At 45.4% G+C, this 19,922-nt stretch overlaps 1 protein-coding gene and 1 long non-coding RNA gene across 3 annotated transcripts in view; one reads left to right on the forward strand and one right to left on the reverse strand.

Annotated features, from left to right (window-relative positions):
- The first annotated feature begins 1,474 nt into the window (after positions 1-1,474).
- Positions 1,475-17,797, forward strand: LOC127033755 (uncharacterized). 2 transcript variants are annotated; one of them, XR_007769202.1, is made up of 6 exons: positions 1,475-2,323; positions 3,105-3,264; positions 3,684-3,811; positions 11,815-11,892; positions 14,069-14,331; positions 17,785-17,797. It is a non-coding gene; the product is annotated as an uncharacterized LOC127033755 (long non-coding RNA). The 2 variants fall into 2 exon arrangements; XR_007769201.1 differs by lacking the exon at positions 17,785-17,797 and adding an exon at positions 17,244-17,610.
- The window catches only part of DSCAML1 (DS cell adhesion molecule like 1), a 327,133-nt gene continuing 309,821 nt past the window's right edge, over positions 2,611-19,922 (reverse strand). Inside the window, exons 31-33 of the mRNA XM_050921872.1 lie at positions 18,637-18,831; positions 9,161-9,472; positions 2,611-3,466 (exon numbers count right to left, since the gene is read on the reverse strand). Coding sequence (XP_050777829.1) covers positions 3,024-3,466; positions 9,161-9,472; positions 18,637-18,831 — 950 coding nt within the window. The 3' untranslated portion in view covers positions 2,611-3,023. The remainder of the gene's footprint in view (positions 3,467-9,160; positions 9,473-18,636; positions 18,832-19,922) is intronic.

Consider the following 19,922-nt stretch of genomic DNA (forward strand, 5'->3'; position numbering starts at 1 on the left):
CTCCATTTCTAGAGCATTCACCCCCCCCCAAAACCATCATGATGTAACCAGCCTGCTCTGCAAGAGTGAGTACTTGGCCTTCAATGAAATAACCTCATCTCCGGTTGCCAGCCCACCTACTGGAATAGTTTTCATGCCCTTCTGAGAGCTTCTTATCACCCCAATCCGGCCACGATGTTCCCCCCCAGACCACATTCCATCGTGAGCTGACCCACTCGATGTGGCCTTTCCCCAGGGCTGCTAGCACGGTGTAGCCTGTCTGGCCAAGTGGCTTTCCTTTCTTCCTGTCCCACGCCTGCAGGTCATACTGCTTGAGGTGGCTCACCTGCCTCCTTCCCCTGCTGGTGTCAGACAGGCTGCTTTTCTTGTAAAATCTTGGAACGCTCCTTGGCCAATTTTGCCGCTGCCTCTGTCATCTCCGGTTGGTGTCTCCTGCCCCAGACCCTAGTGGAAGGCTCTGTGTCATATCTCAGCATCTAGGATCATGTCCACATCTTGCCTCAGCCAATAGTTGGTCCAATCAGTCCCAATCTGTGCAAATGCTCTGGCACTTACCCCATACGTCCACCTGGCTGCCCTATATTTTTTGCCAGGATCCTTTGGCTGACACAAACCTGCATGGTTACATATAGCAGCATTTAACACCTCATTGTTCTTGGCCTGCTCTTTGCTCAATGCCAGGTAAGCATTTGGGCATCTCCCGCGAGGTAAGAGCTAACCGTATGCCCACAATTCTTAACCCCAGTCCACACCAGCAGCAGTGCTTTTGAAAGTCAGTACAAAGGCACTGGGACCCTCCCCGGGCCCAGCCCCACCTCAACTTCCTCTCCCTGTGGTGGGACTTGTCAGAGTCTGTAATAACTGCTGTTGTCCGTGGGTCTGCTCCTCCAGGAACTCTTGAAATGCCTGCCAGCCCAGTGGGGCTTGGTGCTCTGCCTGCTGGAGCACCTGTAGCATCCCCCCCTTTTTTTTTCCAGGTTCAGTCTGTCCTCAGGCAGGCTGCTGCTCAAGCTATCCTGGCCAAGCCCCCACCTGTGAAGGGGATCTCCCTTCAACCCATGTCTCCTCTAACCAAACCCAGTCCCCTGCGTGCTCAGAGTTATCCGTGGGCAGCTCCCAAAGGGCTCTCTTTACAGCTGTTAGCAGCACCCGTCCCAAAGCAGAATCTCAAATACTGTTGGAACGTTCTCTATAGGAACCACGCGCCATTGTCTTCTGCATTGAATTTAAATTGTTACACTCGAATCTGTTGCAGAGCAAAACTGCCCTTGGAAAAGGAGGTTCTACAGAGAGACTAAAAATGTATTGACTGCATAAGGAAATGTAGAAAATGTCTCCTAATTAACGGTAGCCAGAATTTATTGTTTTAAAAAAAAGCTCTTCTCCTGTACTGTAATAAACCCATGTCACATGTGCGTCTTTTCTCATTTGGCATCTCATTCACGGCTGTAGCCAGCTACCTCCCTCCCAAAGGGTTGGGCAAGTCCAAGTCCTTCCTCTGGACGAGCAGCTCTGTCGGCAGGGAGGGTCGTGCACAGCAGCACTACTCAGAGATGGAGGCTAGAACAGCACTGGACTTCACACGCTGCACCTCCTCTAGCGTCAAAGGAGAACTACAGTAGAACCTCAGTGATGGGACTTGTCCGTAACACTGAACAAGCTGTTCTGGTGGGTGTCAGGGCTTCTGAGCCTGGAGAGCACCATGCTCAGGGCTTTAGACCTGTGGGGAGTGCTGGGGCTTGGGGCTCCCCACAGCTGCACTCCTGGTTTCAGCTGGGGGTGGGGAGCACTGGGCGTTGGGGCTGTGGCTGAAACTGGCACACCCCATGTCTAGGCACCCCCTGGGGGGCTGAAGCCATGACGCCCCCCTCCTGCTGCAGCCCCAACACCCCCGCACAGCCCTGTTGAAGCCTTGAGTACTAGGGCTAAAGCCTCAAGGCAGTGAAGTATGTGCTTTGTGTCTCTCTGTTGCTGCCTGATTACTCCAGTCCCAGAGGGCGTCTGGTTGCCTGGTAAGTCTGTAACTCTGGTGTTTGTATCTTTGAGGTTCTCCTGTACCCAGTTTGGACCCATTTCTACATGGAGTCCTCTTGAAGTCATAGGCTGCTGCCCTGGCACATACCTTGGCAGGACTCGGACCATAACCAGGCTTGTGCATACCTAGCAGCGTCCTTGCACCTCACTGGAGTGCCACTGGTTTCTTCCTCAGTGAGTTTGCCCAGCCGACTCGGAGCCACTGGGGCACTATATCTGCAGACAGGTGATGTGCCTGCTCCCTTCCCTGCTGCAGGGTCACAGCTACTACCGAGAAGCAAGACAAAAGGTAGGCAAGAAAGCGTATGCCCTCTCAATGTCTGGTGCCCCCAGGAGGCCTGACACTTGCCCTCTGGACAGCATGGGATGGGGAAGAGGCTCCTGCTGATCTATGATGCATTGGCTTGTGTCTCTCCGTTCACTGCCTCCCTGCAGGCTTTGTGTCCTGTCTAAAACTTTACAGCCACGGTTTTTAGGCAGATGTGCAAACTGCCAGGAGCACTCAACCGCTCCTCTCCCAACCCAGTCTGCTTCTAGTGCAGTCCTGAGGTTTGAATCAAGTGGAAAACTCCAACATATAAACATAACTTTTATTGCACACGGCGCTGGGTTTTTTCATAGAAAAAGGTTTTAACACATAAGCATTTGCAAATCAAAGTAACTCCTGTTGTTTTCAGAACAGTAAACAGCATGCAATGTCTTCGAGAATTTGCTTTTCAAAACCACCAATATCGGGGAAAAAAAATCATTGAGTCTTTTTGTGCCCCTTTCAAAATGAAGTGAAATATATATAAGATCACATATATATATATTTTTTTTAAATCTGTAACATCAAATTCTTTGTGCCCTGGCTTGTTTTTCAGTTCTGGAGAAGAAGAAAATAGTTTCATTTATACAAAAGAGTTCATTATGTACAAGAGTTTATTTTATTTCAATATAAATAATGCAGGAAACCAGCAGTTTTTTTTTAAAATTGGTTTTCTAGTTTCCTACACAAGAGTGTAGGATTTGGAGTATGCTCCAGCCCCTTGTTTTTGAGATCTCCCTATACCGGATGTGCTCATTTCTAGTAGAGAGTCTCTCGAGCCTCCCATTTTGGTGTGTGGGGGCATGCGTGGCTCAGCAGTGGTGGCAGAGGTGGGATCGGTGGCAGGAGCAGAAGCAGAAGCTGTAGTAGCAGAAGCGGAGCTTGCCGAGACAGGCATGGGGAGAGTTCTCTGAGGTAAAGTAGTTGTGGAGGAGGCCAGGTGCGGCAGGCCCAAAGGCTTGCTGCCTGGGTCTAGTGTCATGTGCCTTGCTTGCGTGTGATAAGCCCTGGCTAGGTTTCGGATGGAGGCTTCCCTGGGCGGGACCACTGGACAAGGATCGTGGATGTCAGGCTTGCGGAAGAACGCTTCTGATTTCATGTACAAGGGAAGGTTGCAGTAATCGCCTGCAGGGAACAAAGACAGAGGTAAGGTGCTTGAAATGCCGAGCAGTTTCGCATAGAGTGTGGGAAGCAACTGTGCGTGCCTGAGAACAAGCGCCTGTTTGTCTTTCGCTTTTCAGAGCTCTCCTCTTTCTACACAGGCACAAATTGTTTGTGTGCGTGCTTTCACCCCAAGAACCTTGCTCTGCCTTTGCTCTTGTCTCTCTTATCGGGATCAGAGAGGAAAGACCCCTGTTCTTTATGTGCACCACTATTTGATACTCATCTCTGAAGATGAAGAAAGAACCCCATGCTATAACGAGAGGAAGTATCTACCAACCATTTGGCTGCTCTCCCTGCCCAGTAATGGTAAGGAAATTACAAACCATGCGAAGAGTTATTTTCAGTCTCTTACTGTATCTTTACTGCCCCTATGTGTCTTTAGCTGCTGCAGCTGTCATAAGACTGCTTGGAGTGTTAAATATTGTTCCATTGCAGGAAGAGCAGGAGTCTTACATTTGATATCTTCTGCAGTAACATTTTGGGAACACGCATTAGCTGATGAATCCACCCTGATGTAAAGTAGCGTTGTCAGGGGGAAACGGAAGCTTGAGAACAGGGTTGGCGCAGGTGGAAGAAAGATGCTCGGGCTGGAATCCCTTTTCTCTTGTTCTGCCCATGGGCGTCATGGCTGAGGTTCCAGAGGATTATTTCATTCTCGCCTCCCCCAGCCCAGCAGCTGTCAGTGGAGGGGTGGGAAGAAGGAAATCCATGCCCCAGGGAACATCACTGCAAAGGCAGAAGAGGGGCCTAGGACAGTAGGGGTCCCTTTCTGTCTTGCTTCCTTCCTGACACTGCAGATCACGAAGTAATGCAATGCGGGCGGCTCTTCTACCGATTGCAGCAGATTCAGGCCTGGTGAATGCAAAAGCTGGAGTGATGCTTATAAGATAATCCCAACCCTGGCCCTGGTATGAATTCTGTAGAGTTCAGCACCTGAAGGCAATGATAGCTCAGTAATAAGTAAAACAGAAAGCTGGCCCCTGTCTCTCAGCAACTTGGAATGGCCTGAGCCCTAGCTGGGAAAGCACTGCATGCAGCGGGCAAGGCAGCAACAGCCCCCATAGGATCCAAAGGTCAGTCCCTATATGCACAAGATAAAGGTTAGAGGGGAGAGTGATGCTATTGACTCATCTAGCTGAGCTCCCTGTGAATGCAGGGTTGAGTCGAGTCCATCCAATCGTAAAGACGATGACTTTGTTCCATATCCTCATAAACTGTGGGCTATTGGGATAAACCTCTGGTGCAGAGATTCACCTGTCTCTCCACTCAGCCAAACGAATTCATTTGCTCTTCTAGGGCCCAAATCTACAAATATTTATGGATGGGGGAATAAAAGCTGCGAAGCCCCATGGAGCTCCAAGAAGGTGCGGTCATGAGTGGCAGTGTTTGCAGGATTGAGCCCTTAACCTTTGCTCAGCATTGGATTGCTCCATAAGAATGGCCATACCGGGTCAGACCAAAGGTCCATGTAGCTCAGTATCCTGTCTACCGACAGTGGGCAATGCCAAGTGCCCCAGAGGGAGTGAACCTAACAGGCTGTGATCATTCTCCTGCCATCCATCTCCATCCTCTGGCTAGGGACACCATTCCTTACCCATCCTGGCTAATAGCCCTTTATGGACTTGACTTAACCACCATGAATGTAGTCAGTTCTCTTTTAAACGCTGTTACAGTCCCAGCCTTCACAACCTCCTCAGGCAAGGAGTTCCACAGGTTGACTGTGCGCTGTGTGAAGAAGAACTTCCTTTTATTTGTTTTAAACCTGCTGCCCGTTAATTTCATTTGGTGACCCCTAGTTCTTGTATTAGGGGAACAAGTAAATACCTTTTCCTTATCCACTTTCTCCACATCACTCATGATTTTATAGACCTCTATCATATCCCCCCTTAGTCTCCTCTTTTCCAAGCTGTAAGGTCCTAGGTGCTTCAATCTCTCCTCATATGGGACCCTCTCCAAACCCCTAATCATTTTAGTTGCCCTTTTCTGAACCTTTTCTAATGCTAGAATATCTTTTTTTTGAGATGAAGTGACCACATCTATATGCAGTATTTGAGATGTGGGCGTACCATGGATTTATATAAGGGCAATAATATATTCTCAGTCTTATTCTCTATCCCCTTTTTAATGATTCCTAAGCTCCCGTTTGCTTTTTTGACCGCCTCTGCACACTGCGTGGACATCTTCAGAGAACCATCGACGATGACGCCAAGATCTTTTTCTGACTCGTTGTAGCTAAATTAGCCCCCATCATATTGTATGAATAGTCGGGGTTATTTTTTCCCATGTGCATTACTTGACATTTATCCACATAAAATTTCATTTGCCATTCTGTTGCCCAATCATTGAGTTTTGTGAGATCTTTTTGAAGTTCTTCACAGTCTGCTTTGGTCTTAAGTAAACTATCTTGAGCAGTTTAGTATCATCTGCAAACTTTGCCACCTCACTTTTTACCCTTTTTTCCAGATCATTTGTGAATTAAGTTGAATAGGACTGGTCCTAGGACTGACTCTTGGGGAACACCGCCAGTTACCCCTCTCCATTCTGTGAATTTACCATTAATTCCTACCCTTTGTTCCCTGTCTTTTTTAACTAGTTCGCAATCCATGAAAGGACCTTCTCTTTTATCCCACGACAACTTAATATACGTATGAGCCTTTGGTGAGGGACCTTGTCAAAGGCTTTCTGGAAATGTAAGTACTTGACGTCTACAGGATCCCCTTTGTCCACATGTTTGTCGACTCGTTCAAAGAACTCTAATAGATTAGTAAGACACAATTTCCCTTCAGAGAAACCATGTAGATTTTTGCCCAACAATGTATGTTCTTCTATGTGTCTGACAATTTTATTTTTTCACTATTGTTTGGACCGATTTGCCTGGTAGCGATGTTAGATTTACCGGTCTGTAATTGCCGGGATTACCTCTAGAGCCCTTTTAAAATATCGGTGTCACATTAGCTATCTATCTATCTATTTTCCAGTTGTTGGGTACAGAAGCCGATTTAAAGGCCAGGTTACAAACCCTAGTGAATAGTTCTGCAATTTCACATTTGAGTTCTTTCAGAACTCTTGGGTGAATGCCATCTGGTCTTGGTGACTTGATAAGTTTATCAATTAATTCCCAAACCTCCTCTAGTGACACTTCAATCTGTGACAGTTCCTCAGATTTGTCACCTACAAAAACTGGCTCAGGTTTGGGAATTTCCCTAACATCCTCCGCCGCGAAGACAAGCAAAGAATCCGTGTAGTTTCTCTGCAATGACTCTATTGTCTTTAAGCGCTCCTTTTCTATCTGTATCATCGAGGGGTCCCACTGGCTGTTTAGCAGGCTTCCTGCTTCTGAGGTACTTTACTTAAACATTTTATTATTACCTTTTGGAGTTTTTGGCTAGCCGTTCTTCAAACTCCTGTTTGGCTTTTCTTATTACATTTTTACACTTAATTTGGCAGTGTTTATGTTCCTTTGTATTTACCTCACTAGGATTTAACTTCCACTTTGTAAAGGAAGTCTTTTTATCTCTCAGTGCTTATTTTACATGGTGGTTAAGCCACAGTGGCTCTTTTTTACTTCTTTTACCATTTCTCTTAATTTGGGGTCTACATTGAAGTTGGGCCTCTATTATGGTGTCTTTCTTGAAAAAGTGCCCATGCAACTTGCAGGGATTTCACTGTAGTCTCTGTACCTTGTAATTCTTGTTTAACTAACCCCCTCATTTTTGCATAGTTCCCCTGTGTTTGTTATATTATGGTATTTCCAAGTGGTCCTATTGTTGTTATCTCTTGGCCCAGCTCCTGCGCTTCACTCAGGACTAAACCTAGAGTTGACTCTCCTCTTGTGGGTTCCCGTACCAGCTCCTCCACAAAGCAGTCATTTAAAGTATTGAGAAATTTCATCTCTGCATTTTGTCCTGAGGTGACATGCTCCCAGTTGATATGGGGATAATTGAAATGCCCTCCTATTATTGAATTTTTAATTTTGATAGCTTCTCTAATTTCCCTTAGTATTTCATCCTCACTATCACTGTCCTGGTCAGGTGGTCAATAATAGATCCATACTGTTATATTTTTATTAGAGCATGAAATTACTATGCACAGAGATTCTGTGGAGCATGCGGATTCACTTGAGATTTTTACTTCATTTGAAGCAGCTGGCTTCAAGCTGCTTATAGGGGTTCTTGTTTTCATAGAGTAACTTCTTATCTCATATATAATGTTTATTTTCTTTTTTCTACATTTTTTCTCATATAGTGCCACTCCCCTCCCCCCACGACCTGTTCTGTCCTGCCGATATATTTTGTACCCCAGAATGATTGTGTCCCATTGATTGCTCTCAGTCCACCAGGTTTCCGTGATGCCTATTATATCAATATCCTCCTGTATCGTGAGGCACTCCAGTTCACCCATCTTATTTTTTAGACTTCTAACATTTGTGTAGAAGCACTCTAAAAACTTGTCCCTGTTTATTCGTCTGCCCTTTTCTGATGTGTCAGAATCTTTTTTTATGTGACTGTTTATCATCTAATCCGGCCCTTACATTATCCTCTTCCATCCTCTGCTCCTGACTACAACCTAGAGATTCTCTTTCATTAGACTGTCCCCTAAGAGAAGTCTGTGTCCGATCCACATGCTCCTCTGCAGCGGTCGGCTTTCCCCCATCTCCTAGTTTAAAAACTGCTCTGCAACCTTTTGAATGTTTAGTGCCAGCAGTCTGGTTCCGCTTCGGTTTAGGTGGAGCCCATCTCTCCTGTACAGGCTCCCCCCATCCCAAAAGTTTCCCCAGTTCCTATTGCACGTAAACCCCTCTTCTCTACACCATTGTCTCATCTACGCAGTGAGACTCTGCCTGTCTACCTACCTGGCCCTGCGCGTGGAACTGGGAGTGTTTCAGAGAATGCCACCATATAGGTTCTGGCTTTCAGTCTATTTCAGCCCCCTGGTTCCTCTCATCTCTGCCTATAATGAACCTAGAATTTCAGAAGTGAGGACTGAAAGCAGCACCTGACACAACACCTGAAACAAACAGTAAATTACCAGGGAACATCTGTTTATAATAAACCTCATCACAGACATGTAAGGCTAGGGGGGAGAAAGGAAAGTGGGTGTGGTAAGCATTGATCATAGTGTGAATCTGAAGGCTTTACGTTAACAGCTGCAAAGGCTTATGTGGGTGTGTGCAACCTAGAGGAGAGCAACAGGGGCTGTGGCACTTGACTCCTCTTGAGAGAGGAAGCTCTGTCTAGTTGTCATCCATGCTTCAGTTTGTTCTTAGAAAGGCTGAGAGTGTAGTGGGGTAAAACTGAGATGACATGTTCTGTGGCAAGTAATTATTTCCCTCTCTGAGCCCTGAAAGACTGGGAAATAGTGGTCGAACCCTTGTGTGAAATGAACCCTGTGTTTTTTCCTAGCTACCAAAGGAATCATGGAACACATAGTAGCTGCAAATGTATGTGAGCACTTGCATTCCAGCTGGGGCCACACCAGCTGTGCTACCAGACACACATGGGCTGCTCCAGTTGGTCGACATAGCAGGGCTGCTTAAAAACCCACTGGGAGCAGGGCCACGTGTGTGCTGGGACCTCAGTGGCTGTAGGAGCCTTGCTGCAGCTTCACTCCTGCATGAGTGATTGGGGCACTCTTAGCCATTGGAAGGATACTTACTCTTGTTAGCTCTGTGCGGGATGGGCACTGCCACGTTCTTGCCTCTGTCGCTGTCCTGTGGCTTGGGTGGGGAGGCGGTGAACCTGCAGATACCTGGCTCAGATGGAGTGCTCATGGATGTCATGCTGTCTGCGTTTTCATTGGTCCCTGTGGTCATTTGGTCGGAGGAGCTATCTGAGATGAAGCACTCTGTGATCTCAAACTTGGCATGCTGCAATTGCTCCTCCAGCTTGGCGTGCTCGTAGGCTCTGGCCAGCTCCTCGTAGGTGGACGAGGCGCTCTCTGTAGACACCATGCTGTTCCGCCCTTTGTCTGAAAGCAAGGCAGGCAATCAGATCTGGCCTGGGGGGGAGGTGGCACTGATGCAGAATGCTGAGGGTGTGGCAGAGTTTGACTAAATAGTGTTTAGAAACCACTGTATTAAAATGAAGCAGTCTGCATTTTTATCAAAACTGTATATGTTAATATGGAAACCCTGCACAAAATCACAAACCTCACAGCAAAAATTAAATGTTTGGTTGGTATGTGTTGTTTGTTTAAAATGATGTATCCTTGTTTGTGTGAATGTTTTTTGTTAAATACACAACGTGTAGTTTAAATCATGCACAGATAATGGACCCATTTGTATTTATTTGATCAAACAAAACACACACATCTTCCTGTGTATTTATTTTTATACAAGCATGAAATGGCAAATGTTGATGTGGTGTTCTCTGTCAGTAAGCAAGCTTGTCTGTTGTGAGGGGCAAATGTACTTAGTAGCTGCGCATGTGTCTGGTGCCTGCCCCAGCCACTCAAGATACTGACTGCGGAGCAGAGTGGATAAAAATCAATGGTAAAAAGAAGTGTTTTTTACATTGAATAGGTATTTTTATCAAAAAATTCCAATCTGCAGAGATAGTATCAGAGAGGTAGCCGTGTTAGTCTGGATCTGTAAAAGCAGCAAAGAATCCTGTGGCACCTTATAGACTAACAGACGTTTTGGAGCATGAGCTTTCGTGGGTGAATACCCACTTCCTCAGATGCATGTAGTGGAAATTTCCAGGGGCAGGTATATATATGCTAGCAAGCAAGCTAGAGATAACGAGGTCAATTCAATCGAGGAGGATGAGGCCCTGTTCTAGCAGCTGAGGTGTGAAAACCAAGAGAGGAGAAACTGGTTCTGTAGTTGACAAGCCATTCACAGTCTTTGTTCAATCCTGAGCCCATGGTGTCAAATTTGCAGATGAACTGAAGCTCAGCAGTTTCTCTTTGAAGTCTGGTCCTGAAGTTTTTTTGCTGCAGGATGGCCACCTTAAGGTCTGCTATAGTGTGGCCTGGGAGGTTGAAGTGCTCTCCTACAGGTTTTTGTATATTGCCATTCCTAATGTCTGATTTGTGTCTATTTATCCTTTTCCGTAGAGACTGTCCAGTTTGGCCGCTGTACATAGCAGAAGGGCATTGCTGGCATATGATGGCGTATATTACATTGGTGGACGTGCAGGTGAATGAACCGGTGATGGCCTGGCTGATCTGGTTAGGTCCTGTGATGGTGTCGCTGGTGTAGATATGTGGGCAGAGTTGGCATCGAGGTTTGTTGCATGGATTGGTTCCTGAGCTAGAGTTACTATGGTGCGGTGTGCAGTTACCGGTGAGAATATGTTTCAGGTTGGCAGGTTGTCTGTGGGCGAGGACTGGCCTGCCACCCGAGGCCTGTGAAAGTGTGGGATCATTGTCCAGGGTGGGTTGTAGATCCCTGATGATGCGTTGGAGGGGTTTTAGCTGGGGGCTGTATGTGATGGCCAGTGGAGTCCTGTTGGTTTCTTTCTTTTTTGGGTTTGTCTTGCAGTAGGAGGCTTCTGGGTACACGTCTGGCTCTGTTGATTTGTTTCCTTATTTCCTCGTGCGGGTATTGTAGTTTTGAGAATGCTTGATGGAGATTGTGTAGGTGTTTGTTGGTCTCTGTCTGAGGGGTTAGAGCAGATGCGGTTGTACCTCAGTGCTTGGCTGTAGACAATGGATCGTGTGATGTGTCCGGGGTGGAAGCTGGAGGCATGGAGGTAGGCATGACATGCATCTGAGGAAGTGGGTATTCACCCACAAAAGCTCATGCTCCAAAACGTCTGTTAGTCTATAAGGTGCCACAGGACTCTTTGCTGAATCTACAGAGAGTTTTAATCAAGGTACATTATAGCTCAAAGATATTACTGTGGAATAGGTATTATAAACTCTAAATCTATAGTATGAGACAATATAGTCATGTAAGGTTTAAGCAAAGTTTTGTAAATGAGTTCTAATAGTTTGTGGATTAGGGACCCACTTTTATGGGGTTCCTGGGTGTTCTGTGTAGATTATTGAGGTTAATCTTTCTACCTACCACTGGGGCTCAGTGCTCAAGATACCATCAGAGATGCTTAGTTTAGAAGTTCTCCAACTTTGGATTGGTGACTCCAGAGATCACATGCTTGTTTGTTAGCAGCAAGAGTGACTAATATATAGAGGGGAGACATAGCAAACCTCAACTCTGTTTTTCCTCTGCAAATTGGTGTACACAGAGGCTTTGTCTACACTATTTGCTGGATTGGTGGGTAGTGATTGATCTATTGGGGATTGATGTATTGTGTATGGTGGAGATGTGATAAATTGATACCTGATTGCTCTCCTGTTGACTGCAGCACTCCAGCTTGGTGAGAGGTGGAAACAGAGTTGAGGGGGGAGCTGTGGCAATTGACCCTGTGCTGTGAGAATCTGAGGTAAGTAAGTTGCACTAGGATATGTTGACTTCAGCTGTGCTATTCTTCTAGCTGAAGTAAGTAGCATGTGTTAGGTTGACACCTCCTCCCCCCCGCCCTGCCCCTGACCAGGCCAGAGTTGATCCCTTAGCTGTCTTGGAGTGTCAGAGGGTTGAATGAACAGAGGATTGTTGGGGTGGAACAGATCTGGACAAGGAGGAGTTGTCTGCAGATAAATGGGGGGGGTGGAGAGAGGCAATAGAAACAAAAGGTAAAGTGTTTGTTTGGGCAGCATATTCTGGAAGTCTTGAGGTCTGTCTGAGTGGAGCCTTTAGTGATTTGTGATGTACCCCAGCATTCTCCCTCTAGAGGGAAAAACCTATAATGGTAGCAGGCAGTAAAGGAGATGCAGTGTGGGATGATTTGAATGAAGTTCCTCTACCTGTGGGTAAGACAAGTGTGTGTGCAGAATGCAAACAAACAAACAGTGCAACATAGAAATGCAAGGCCTGGTAGAGTGACTGAAACAATGTTGTGAGCAGTATTTCCTCTTGGGGGGCAGCTGTGTTTGTGTATGATCTTGAAAGGAACATGCAGGATCTTCAGCTTGGGACACTGTTTTATTGTGGGCTGCCTGTCTTTGTTCTGGAGTGTTCGTGAATTCTCACATTTGAGCAAACTATGTAGTTGTCAAAGGAAGATCTGCCTATGTATTTCAGCTGTTTATGTTTTATCTACAGTGGTAGGATTGAGTGTCAGTGAATATATTGAGTAGTATGATGATGATTGATAACTAACTAACTCACTGAATGCACTTACTTACTTATGTTGTTGAGGAGAATCTCTCGACAATGTGCAGGGTTCTGAAGCCTATCCACTGTCAAGGTTACCATCATTTTGTACAGTTTAAGTTGTTTGTTTGCCAATGATTGTGTGTGTGTCCGCACAGTATACCCCCTGTGGCACAATGAAAAGAGGAACTCTCCATCATTCAGAAACCACTATAGAAGTGTTTGTGCTATGAACCAGCAGATCATGGAAAGAGGGAGGGAGGTAGGTGAGTGAGTGAGTGATCCAACCCTTGTCTGGTTTGTTTATGCATGCCACAAACTTTGTGTGCTGAATGATTGGGAACCCTCACTTCATTAACATGGTTCAGTTGTTAAGACAGACTGGGGTACAGTCTGCCCAACAGAGCAGGTGTTGCAGGCACATTGCTGGATGAAATGTCAGAAAGAGAAACTGAGCAGTGTGCAAAAGAGCTCCAGGGTGATATTGGTAACCTGAGGCTTGATGGATAGAGCCATGTCCACAATGATCTGGTTATAGGTGCCAGTGTGATAGTGGAAGGTGGGAATTGAATTGTCTTTTTTACAGGAATGGTTGAGAACTCAGGAAATGTACACCTAGCAGAATGCTCCCAAGTAGGAGCAAGACAAGTTCTACCAAACTGGGGGGAAAGGTCCAATGTCCAGTACGCAGCTTGGTCACAGACAATGCTGCAAATGTATTGAAGATGAGAAGCACTTGTTTTGTTTAGAGGAGAGTCCTAAGCTGACCACTAGTGGTTGCACGCTCAGTTGATGCACCTCTTAGCTAAAGGAAGAATGACTTCAGTGTTTCAGATGTACAGGCCACAGCTGTAGGATTGTGGAAGGATGGTTGCTTTGATAGGGAGGTCTCCAGGTGACCCTTTGGGCTCAACCCTTCTCTGTAGTGTGAGCACGGCTGTGAGCACTAAGCCTAATGATACCCATCAGCCCCTACCCAGGGCCAGCAGGCCTATAAGGCTGAGGCCCCTAAGCGACCAGAGGAGCTTGCGAACAGGGATGGCAAACAGGGGAGTTTACAAGGGAGTTTAGAGGGGAGGCGGAGGGGGCCGGGCCCTTGCTTCAACCAATCCAGCCTTCCTGCCACCACCACAAAGGACCATGTAGGGGCTGTGACTTTGCAGCACTACATTCTACAGGGACCATCCAAGGGCTTGTAGGGTGGAGTGCTGGGTGGAGCTGTGAGCCATGACCCCTGCTCCAAGCCAGCTGAAAAGCACCTGGGCTGCACTCAGCAGAGAGGGTCATCTCCCCTGGGAGGGCCACTGACTACACCATCCTACAAGCTTCTCTCAGTAGTAGCTGCAATAGCTGAGGACACTGGTGAGCTGTCACCTGTTGTGCCATGTTTACTTGTATTCCAACAGACAGATGCAACTATGTCCAAAGCACAAGCTGGTCTCCATAGTGGGAGAGAGAGTTCAAGGACCAGAGAAACAAGTATCGACCCTTCCTTGCATAATAGAAAACAAAGACAGACAGGCCCACAGAAGCATATCCTGACATCTGCCCAGGACAACATTCTGAGGAAGCAGAGCAGTCTGCCCTGGAGAACAGTGAGGAACCTCAGCAGCATGTGACTTCCAAAAGACAACAGAGGAGCATCCATGTACCAGCAACACAAATACAGGTGCACACCCACTTCAATACTCTCAGCCACATAACACATCTGATGGAAGGGAGCAGAAGGAGACTCCACCAGTGGGAAGGCACAACTATCAATCACTCCCAGGAGGAGGCAGCAGGTGGTGGTGGTCAGAGGCTCCCTCACCAATCTGCCATCCTGACCAGGAAAGCCCAGACCTGTACTTTCAGTACAATCTCCCACAGTAGTCTGGCCAGCAAGTTTTAGTAGTATGGGCTGGATGAATGCACTACAGGTGATTGATTGATTTGATAGAAAGCTAGGTAATGATTAATGGCTCCATTTCTAGTTGGCAGACAATCTCAAGCAGAGCACCCCAAGGATCTGTCCTGGGTCCAGTTTAATTCAATATTTTCATTACTGAGCCAGCAGATAGCAGGGACTTAACCCTCAGCAACTACAGACCAGTTAGTTTAACTTAACTTCTGTGCCAGGGAAGATAATGGAGCAAGTAAGGAAAGAAATCATCTGCAAGCAAACACTTGGAAGGTGGTACGGTGAGAGGGAATAGCCAGCATGGATTTGTAAAGAACAAATCGTGTCAAACCAATCTGATAGCTTTCTTTGATAGGATAACGAGCCTTGTGGATAAGGGAGAAGCGGTGGATGTGGTATACCTAGACTTTAGTAAGGCATTTGATACGGTCTCGCATGATATCCTTATCGATAAATTAGGCAAATACAATTTCGATGGGGCTACTATAAGGTGGGTGCATAACTGTACTCAGAGAGTAGTTACTAATGGCTCCCAATCCTGCAGGAAAGGTATAACAAGTGGGGTTCCACAGGGGTCTGTTTTGAGACCGGCTCTGTTCAATATCTTCATCAACATCTTGGATGTTGGCATAAAAAGTACGCTTATTAAGTAAGTTTGCAGATGATACCAAACTGGGAGGGACTGCAACTGCTTTGGAGGACAGGGTCAAAATTCAAAATGATCTGGACAAATTGGAGAAATGGTCTGAGGTAAACTGGATGAAGTTCAATAAAGACAAATGCAAAGTGCTCCACTTAGGAAGGAACAATCAGTTTCACACATACAGAATGGGAAGAGACTGTCTAGGAAGGAGTATGGCAGAAAGAGATCTCGGGGTCATAGTGGATCACAAGCGAAATATGAGTCAACAGTGTGATACTGTTGCAAAAAAAGCAAACGTGATTCTGGGCTGCATTAACAGGTGTGTTGTAAACAAGGCACGAGAAGTCATTCTTCTGCTCTACTCTGCGCTGGTTAGGCCTCAACTGGAGTATTGTGTCCGCTTCTGGACACCACATGTCAAGAAAGATGTGGAGAAATTGGAGAGGGTCCAGAGAAGAGCAACGAGAATGATTAAAGGTCTTGAGAACATGACCTATGAAGGAAGGCTGAAGGAATTGGGTTTGTCTAGTTTGGAAAAGAGAAGGTTGAGAGGGGACATGATAGCAGTTTTCAGGTATCTAAAAGGGTGTCATCAAGAGGAGGGAGAAAACTTGTTCACCTTAGCCTCTAAGGATAGAACAAGAAGCAATGGGCTTAAACTGCTGCAAGGGAGATTTAGGTTGCACATTAGGAAAAAGTTAAACAAACACTGGAATAAATTGCCTAGGGAGGTTGTGGAATCTCCATCTCTGGAGATATTTAAGAGTAGGTTAGATAGATAAATGTCTATCAGGGATGGTCTAGACAGTATTTGGTCCTGCCATGAGGGCAGGGGACTGGACTTGAGTTGATGACCTCTCAAGGTCCCTTCCAGTCCTAGAGTCTATGAATCTATGACTCTAAACCAGGAAAAGCACTACATACACTGCAGAGTAGGGATAGGATCCAGAAGGACCTACACACATCATTAGAGGATTAGACATCCAATGAGGTTCAACAAGGATAAATGCTGAGTGAGTACTTAGGACAGACAAATCCCACGCACCACTACAGCCTAGGGACCAAGTGGCCAGGCAGCAGTTCTGCACAAAAGGACCTGGTAGTTGCAATGGACAAAAAGCTGCATACCAGTCAACAGTGTGCCCTTGTTGCCACAAAGATTAACTAACAAACAAACAGCATTTTGAGCCATATAAGTAGAGGCATTGCCAGCAGATCAAGGGATATAATCATTCCCCTCTATTCAGCATTGCTGAGGCCTCGCCTGGAGTACTGTGTCAAGTTTTGGGTCCCACACTACAAGAAGGATATGGACAAATTGAAAAGAAAGAGTCCAGCAGAGGACAACAAAAACAATTAGCAGCAAACAATTAATCTATAAGTAGGTGGCACCTTATAGACTAACTAACAGACATTTTGGAGCATGATTACAGAATTTACAAGGCGAGGCCAAGGGAACTGGGCTTGTTTAGTCTGCAGAACAGAAAACTGAGGGGGGTTTGATAGCTGCTTTCAACTGTCTGAAAGGGGGTTCCAAAGACAATTGATCTAGACTCTTCTCAGTGGTGGCAGATGACGGTACAAGGGTCTCCACATGGAGAGGATATTAGAAACCCATTTCCACAAGGAGGGTGGTGAAGCACTGGAATGGGTTACCAGGGGAGGTGGTGGAATCTCCTTCCATAAAGGTCCACTCAACAAAGCCCTGGCTGGGAAGATTTTATTTTGGACTAGACAAGGTCCCTTCCAATCTTGATAGTCTATGATTCTACATTACAAAACAAACGCTTCTGTAACAACCACTGTGCAGCAGCTGCTCAGGGAGGAACCAAGCTAGCTAACTAACTCACTCTCCCACAGGACATACAATAGAACTCACTCAGTAGTGGACTGTTTGGAGCACTAGATCAAGAACTGGCCTAATCTGCTGACATTTTGTGAGCAAAATCATAAAAAAATTAGATAGCACGGCCAAGGTTCACAACATTGGCCTTAAGAGAAATGTTGAATACACACTGAAGCCTATTTATTTCTGCAGCCTTGAACAAAATGCAGGGAAATCACTGTTGCCATTTGAAAGGAACCGAGTGAAATCTTAATAAGAGAATTATGCCACAACAGAGCTAAATCACAAGCATTAAACAAACAAACAAGACAAGCACCATCTCCAGCTCCTGTTCTTGCAAATATTCTCAATACTTACTTGGTAGCAGGCTCAAACCTTAACTGCTGAAGAAGAGGAGCTGACTATGCCATAGGCATCCAGCAATCATCCCTCCATAGTGCCAACTATAACACACATCAGAGTTCAGAGTGAACCATTCCAGACATACATATACATTTGCTGCTGATGTATGTATGTTTTACAGAAAGTCACACCAGTGAACTGGACGAAGTCACTTAAGGACTTGATCACTGCAAGAGTTGCTGAATCCATCTCCCAGTTTACAGCAAGAGCTTCTTCTACCAGTGCTGAAAGACTATTTTCTTCCTTTGGACTAATTCATTCCAAATTGAGAAATCAGTTGGGACATACATACATACATACATACATAGAAAAGCTTGTTTTTCTTTTCCAGATTATGAACAAACAGGAAAATGAAGACAGCTGAGTTACCTGCAGAAGCGAATATTTTAAGTTTCTCATGTTGACCTGGCTGACCATCGATTGAATTTTGTTTTTAAAAAGTTTGACTGACTGACTGTTTAGCTACACTAAAAGAAAGCATAGATGCTTGTTGCATTAAAATATTATGTTTGCTGTTAAAGAAAAGAAAAAATCCAGAATACATGTTGTTACAGTTAGTTTGTTAAATAAAAGAATGTAAACATCTTTCCAGTGATGTTCTCCTCCTAATATTAATGATTAACCTGTTGAACTAGAGATATTTATGAAGTCATTCATTGGAAGGTGAACTATCATCTGCTTCAATTACCTTTTGTAAATAAAATACCCAATCAATCAATCATTTTCTGATATAGCTGTAAAACAAATCTGAAAAGTTTTCTAAATAATTCACTTAAAAATGTATAGCTACATCTGTCTCTGAGCTGTGAAGAATATGTACTAAGGTTATAACAACCAACAAACACACACAAATGCACTTTTAGGTAGAAATCCATGATTACATCAAGTCTTCCTGACTGATGATTTACATCAAATTGACCCTCCTGCAGACTATGCTCTGCCTGGACTCTGAAGAAAACATGCATGGAAGCTGGCTGCCAGGAGGCTCTCTGTGGATACACTCGGCTGTTTCCTGCTGGAGAGATGGTAGGAGGTGGGTGGGGCAGAAGCTGCTCCCAGGAGTGAATAGCTGAGCAGTGGTGCTGCCTCCTGTTTCTCTCTTGTTCCACTAGATGTGCCACACACCTGGCCTTTCCCTCAGGCAGCAATCCCCACCACCACATTCCCCATCCTGACAACTCACCCGTGTCCTGAGATAAACTGGCACTGTAGCTGTCGCTCTCTGTGACCATAATTCCATGCTGGGATCCCACAGTCCTCCAGTCTGATGTCAGAGTACGTGCAGGAGTAGATGCCTGGCATTTAGTGAGAGTCCATTGGCTGGAGTACCTGTTCCTGGTGCTGTGCGCAGATTTCACACTCTTCCGGGAAACTGGGTCTGAAGCACAGAAGTTAGACAACAAAGAAAGTCACATTTGTTCTCTGAGAATTGAGAAAGATGTGCTCTCATGAGGCAAACAAACAAATATTGAGCCTCCCTGGGACGCACCTGTCTACAGGCTGAACATGCATGTTTGCCAATGTCCAGCTGTAGACACAGATGTAGGTCTGTGTATACTGCTACACATCTGTACACCAACAGACACAAGTGTCTGTAGTTTACTAGCCCTGACCCATCTGGAGCACTAAGGGGTAACTCATCAGCTAGAAAGAGTTGATTGCTACCACATGTTAGTTTGGCACATATCTAGTGGTCATCACCAGCATGGATGTTTAAACATTATTAGGCATCCAATCAGCAAAAAAGCCATAACTAGTGGAAATTTGGCAGAAAGCTTCTAAATACAATTGATAATGCAACTAAGTACTCAAAATAGTACTTTGGAAAACACTTACTTACTTACTTACTTACTTAGCTCCAGCTGATATATTTCATGCATTTTCCTGTGCTTTTATCTGTCTTCCATTAGAGCAAGAGTCAGTCTGTAGTCAATTGTATAACATGATACAATTTGTAAAATGGACTGATCTGAGACACTGTCTGCTATTTTTAGGAAGTTATGCATATATTTAGACTCCCTGCCTCCTCTTTATAAAGCAAAGCATATATTGTTGATGTTATGTCTCCAGCTGAGCAGATAAGTCAAGTCTAAAGCAACTGTAATTATCTTATCACATCACTAAGTACAAAAACAATCCATGCACCTTATTTACTTACTTAACAGTAATAACTCTTAGCAGAAGGTCTTATGTGAATAACAATATATAACCATGCACTCTTACCTAATCCCTAAATGTAACACCCCTTTGAGCTAGATTGAGTGACAGTAATTTGCAAATAGTTGAAACATTTTCACTCCCCCTCAGAATCTGTCTGAGGTTTGTTCAGTGCCCTGCTGCTGCTGCACTCATCCCTCTCACAGTTGCATTTGTTGCACAGGTGCTCTCATAGCCACACTGCACAAAGGGGAGGATGGCTTCTGGAGCAGGCAGCAGCACCACCGTGTTCAGTAACAGGAGCAGGCTTAT

The sequence above is a fragment of the Gopherus flavomarginatus genome, chromosome 13 (genome assembly GCF_025201925.1).
Source record: "Gopherus flavomarginatus isolate rGopFla2 chromosome 13, rGopFla2.mat.asm, whole genome shotgun sequence".
Classification (NCBI taxonomy): domain Eukaryota; kingdom Metazoa; phylum Chordata; order Testudines; family Testudinidae; genus Gopherus; species Gopherus flavomarginatus.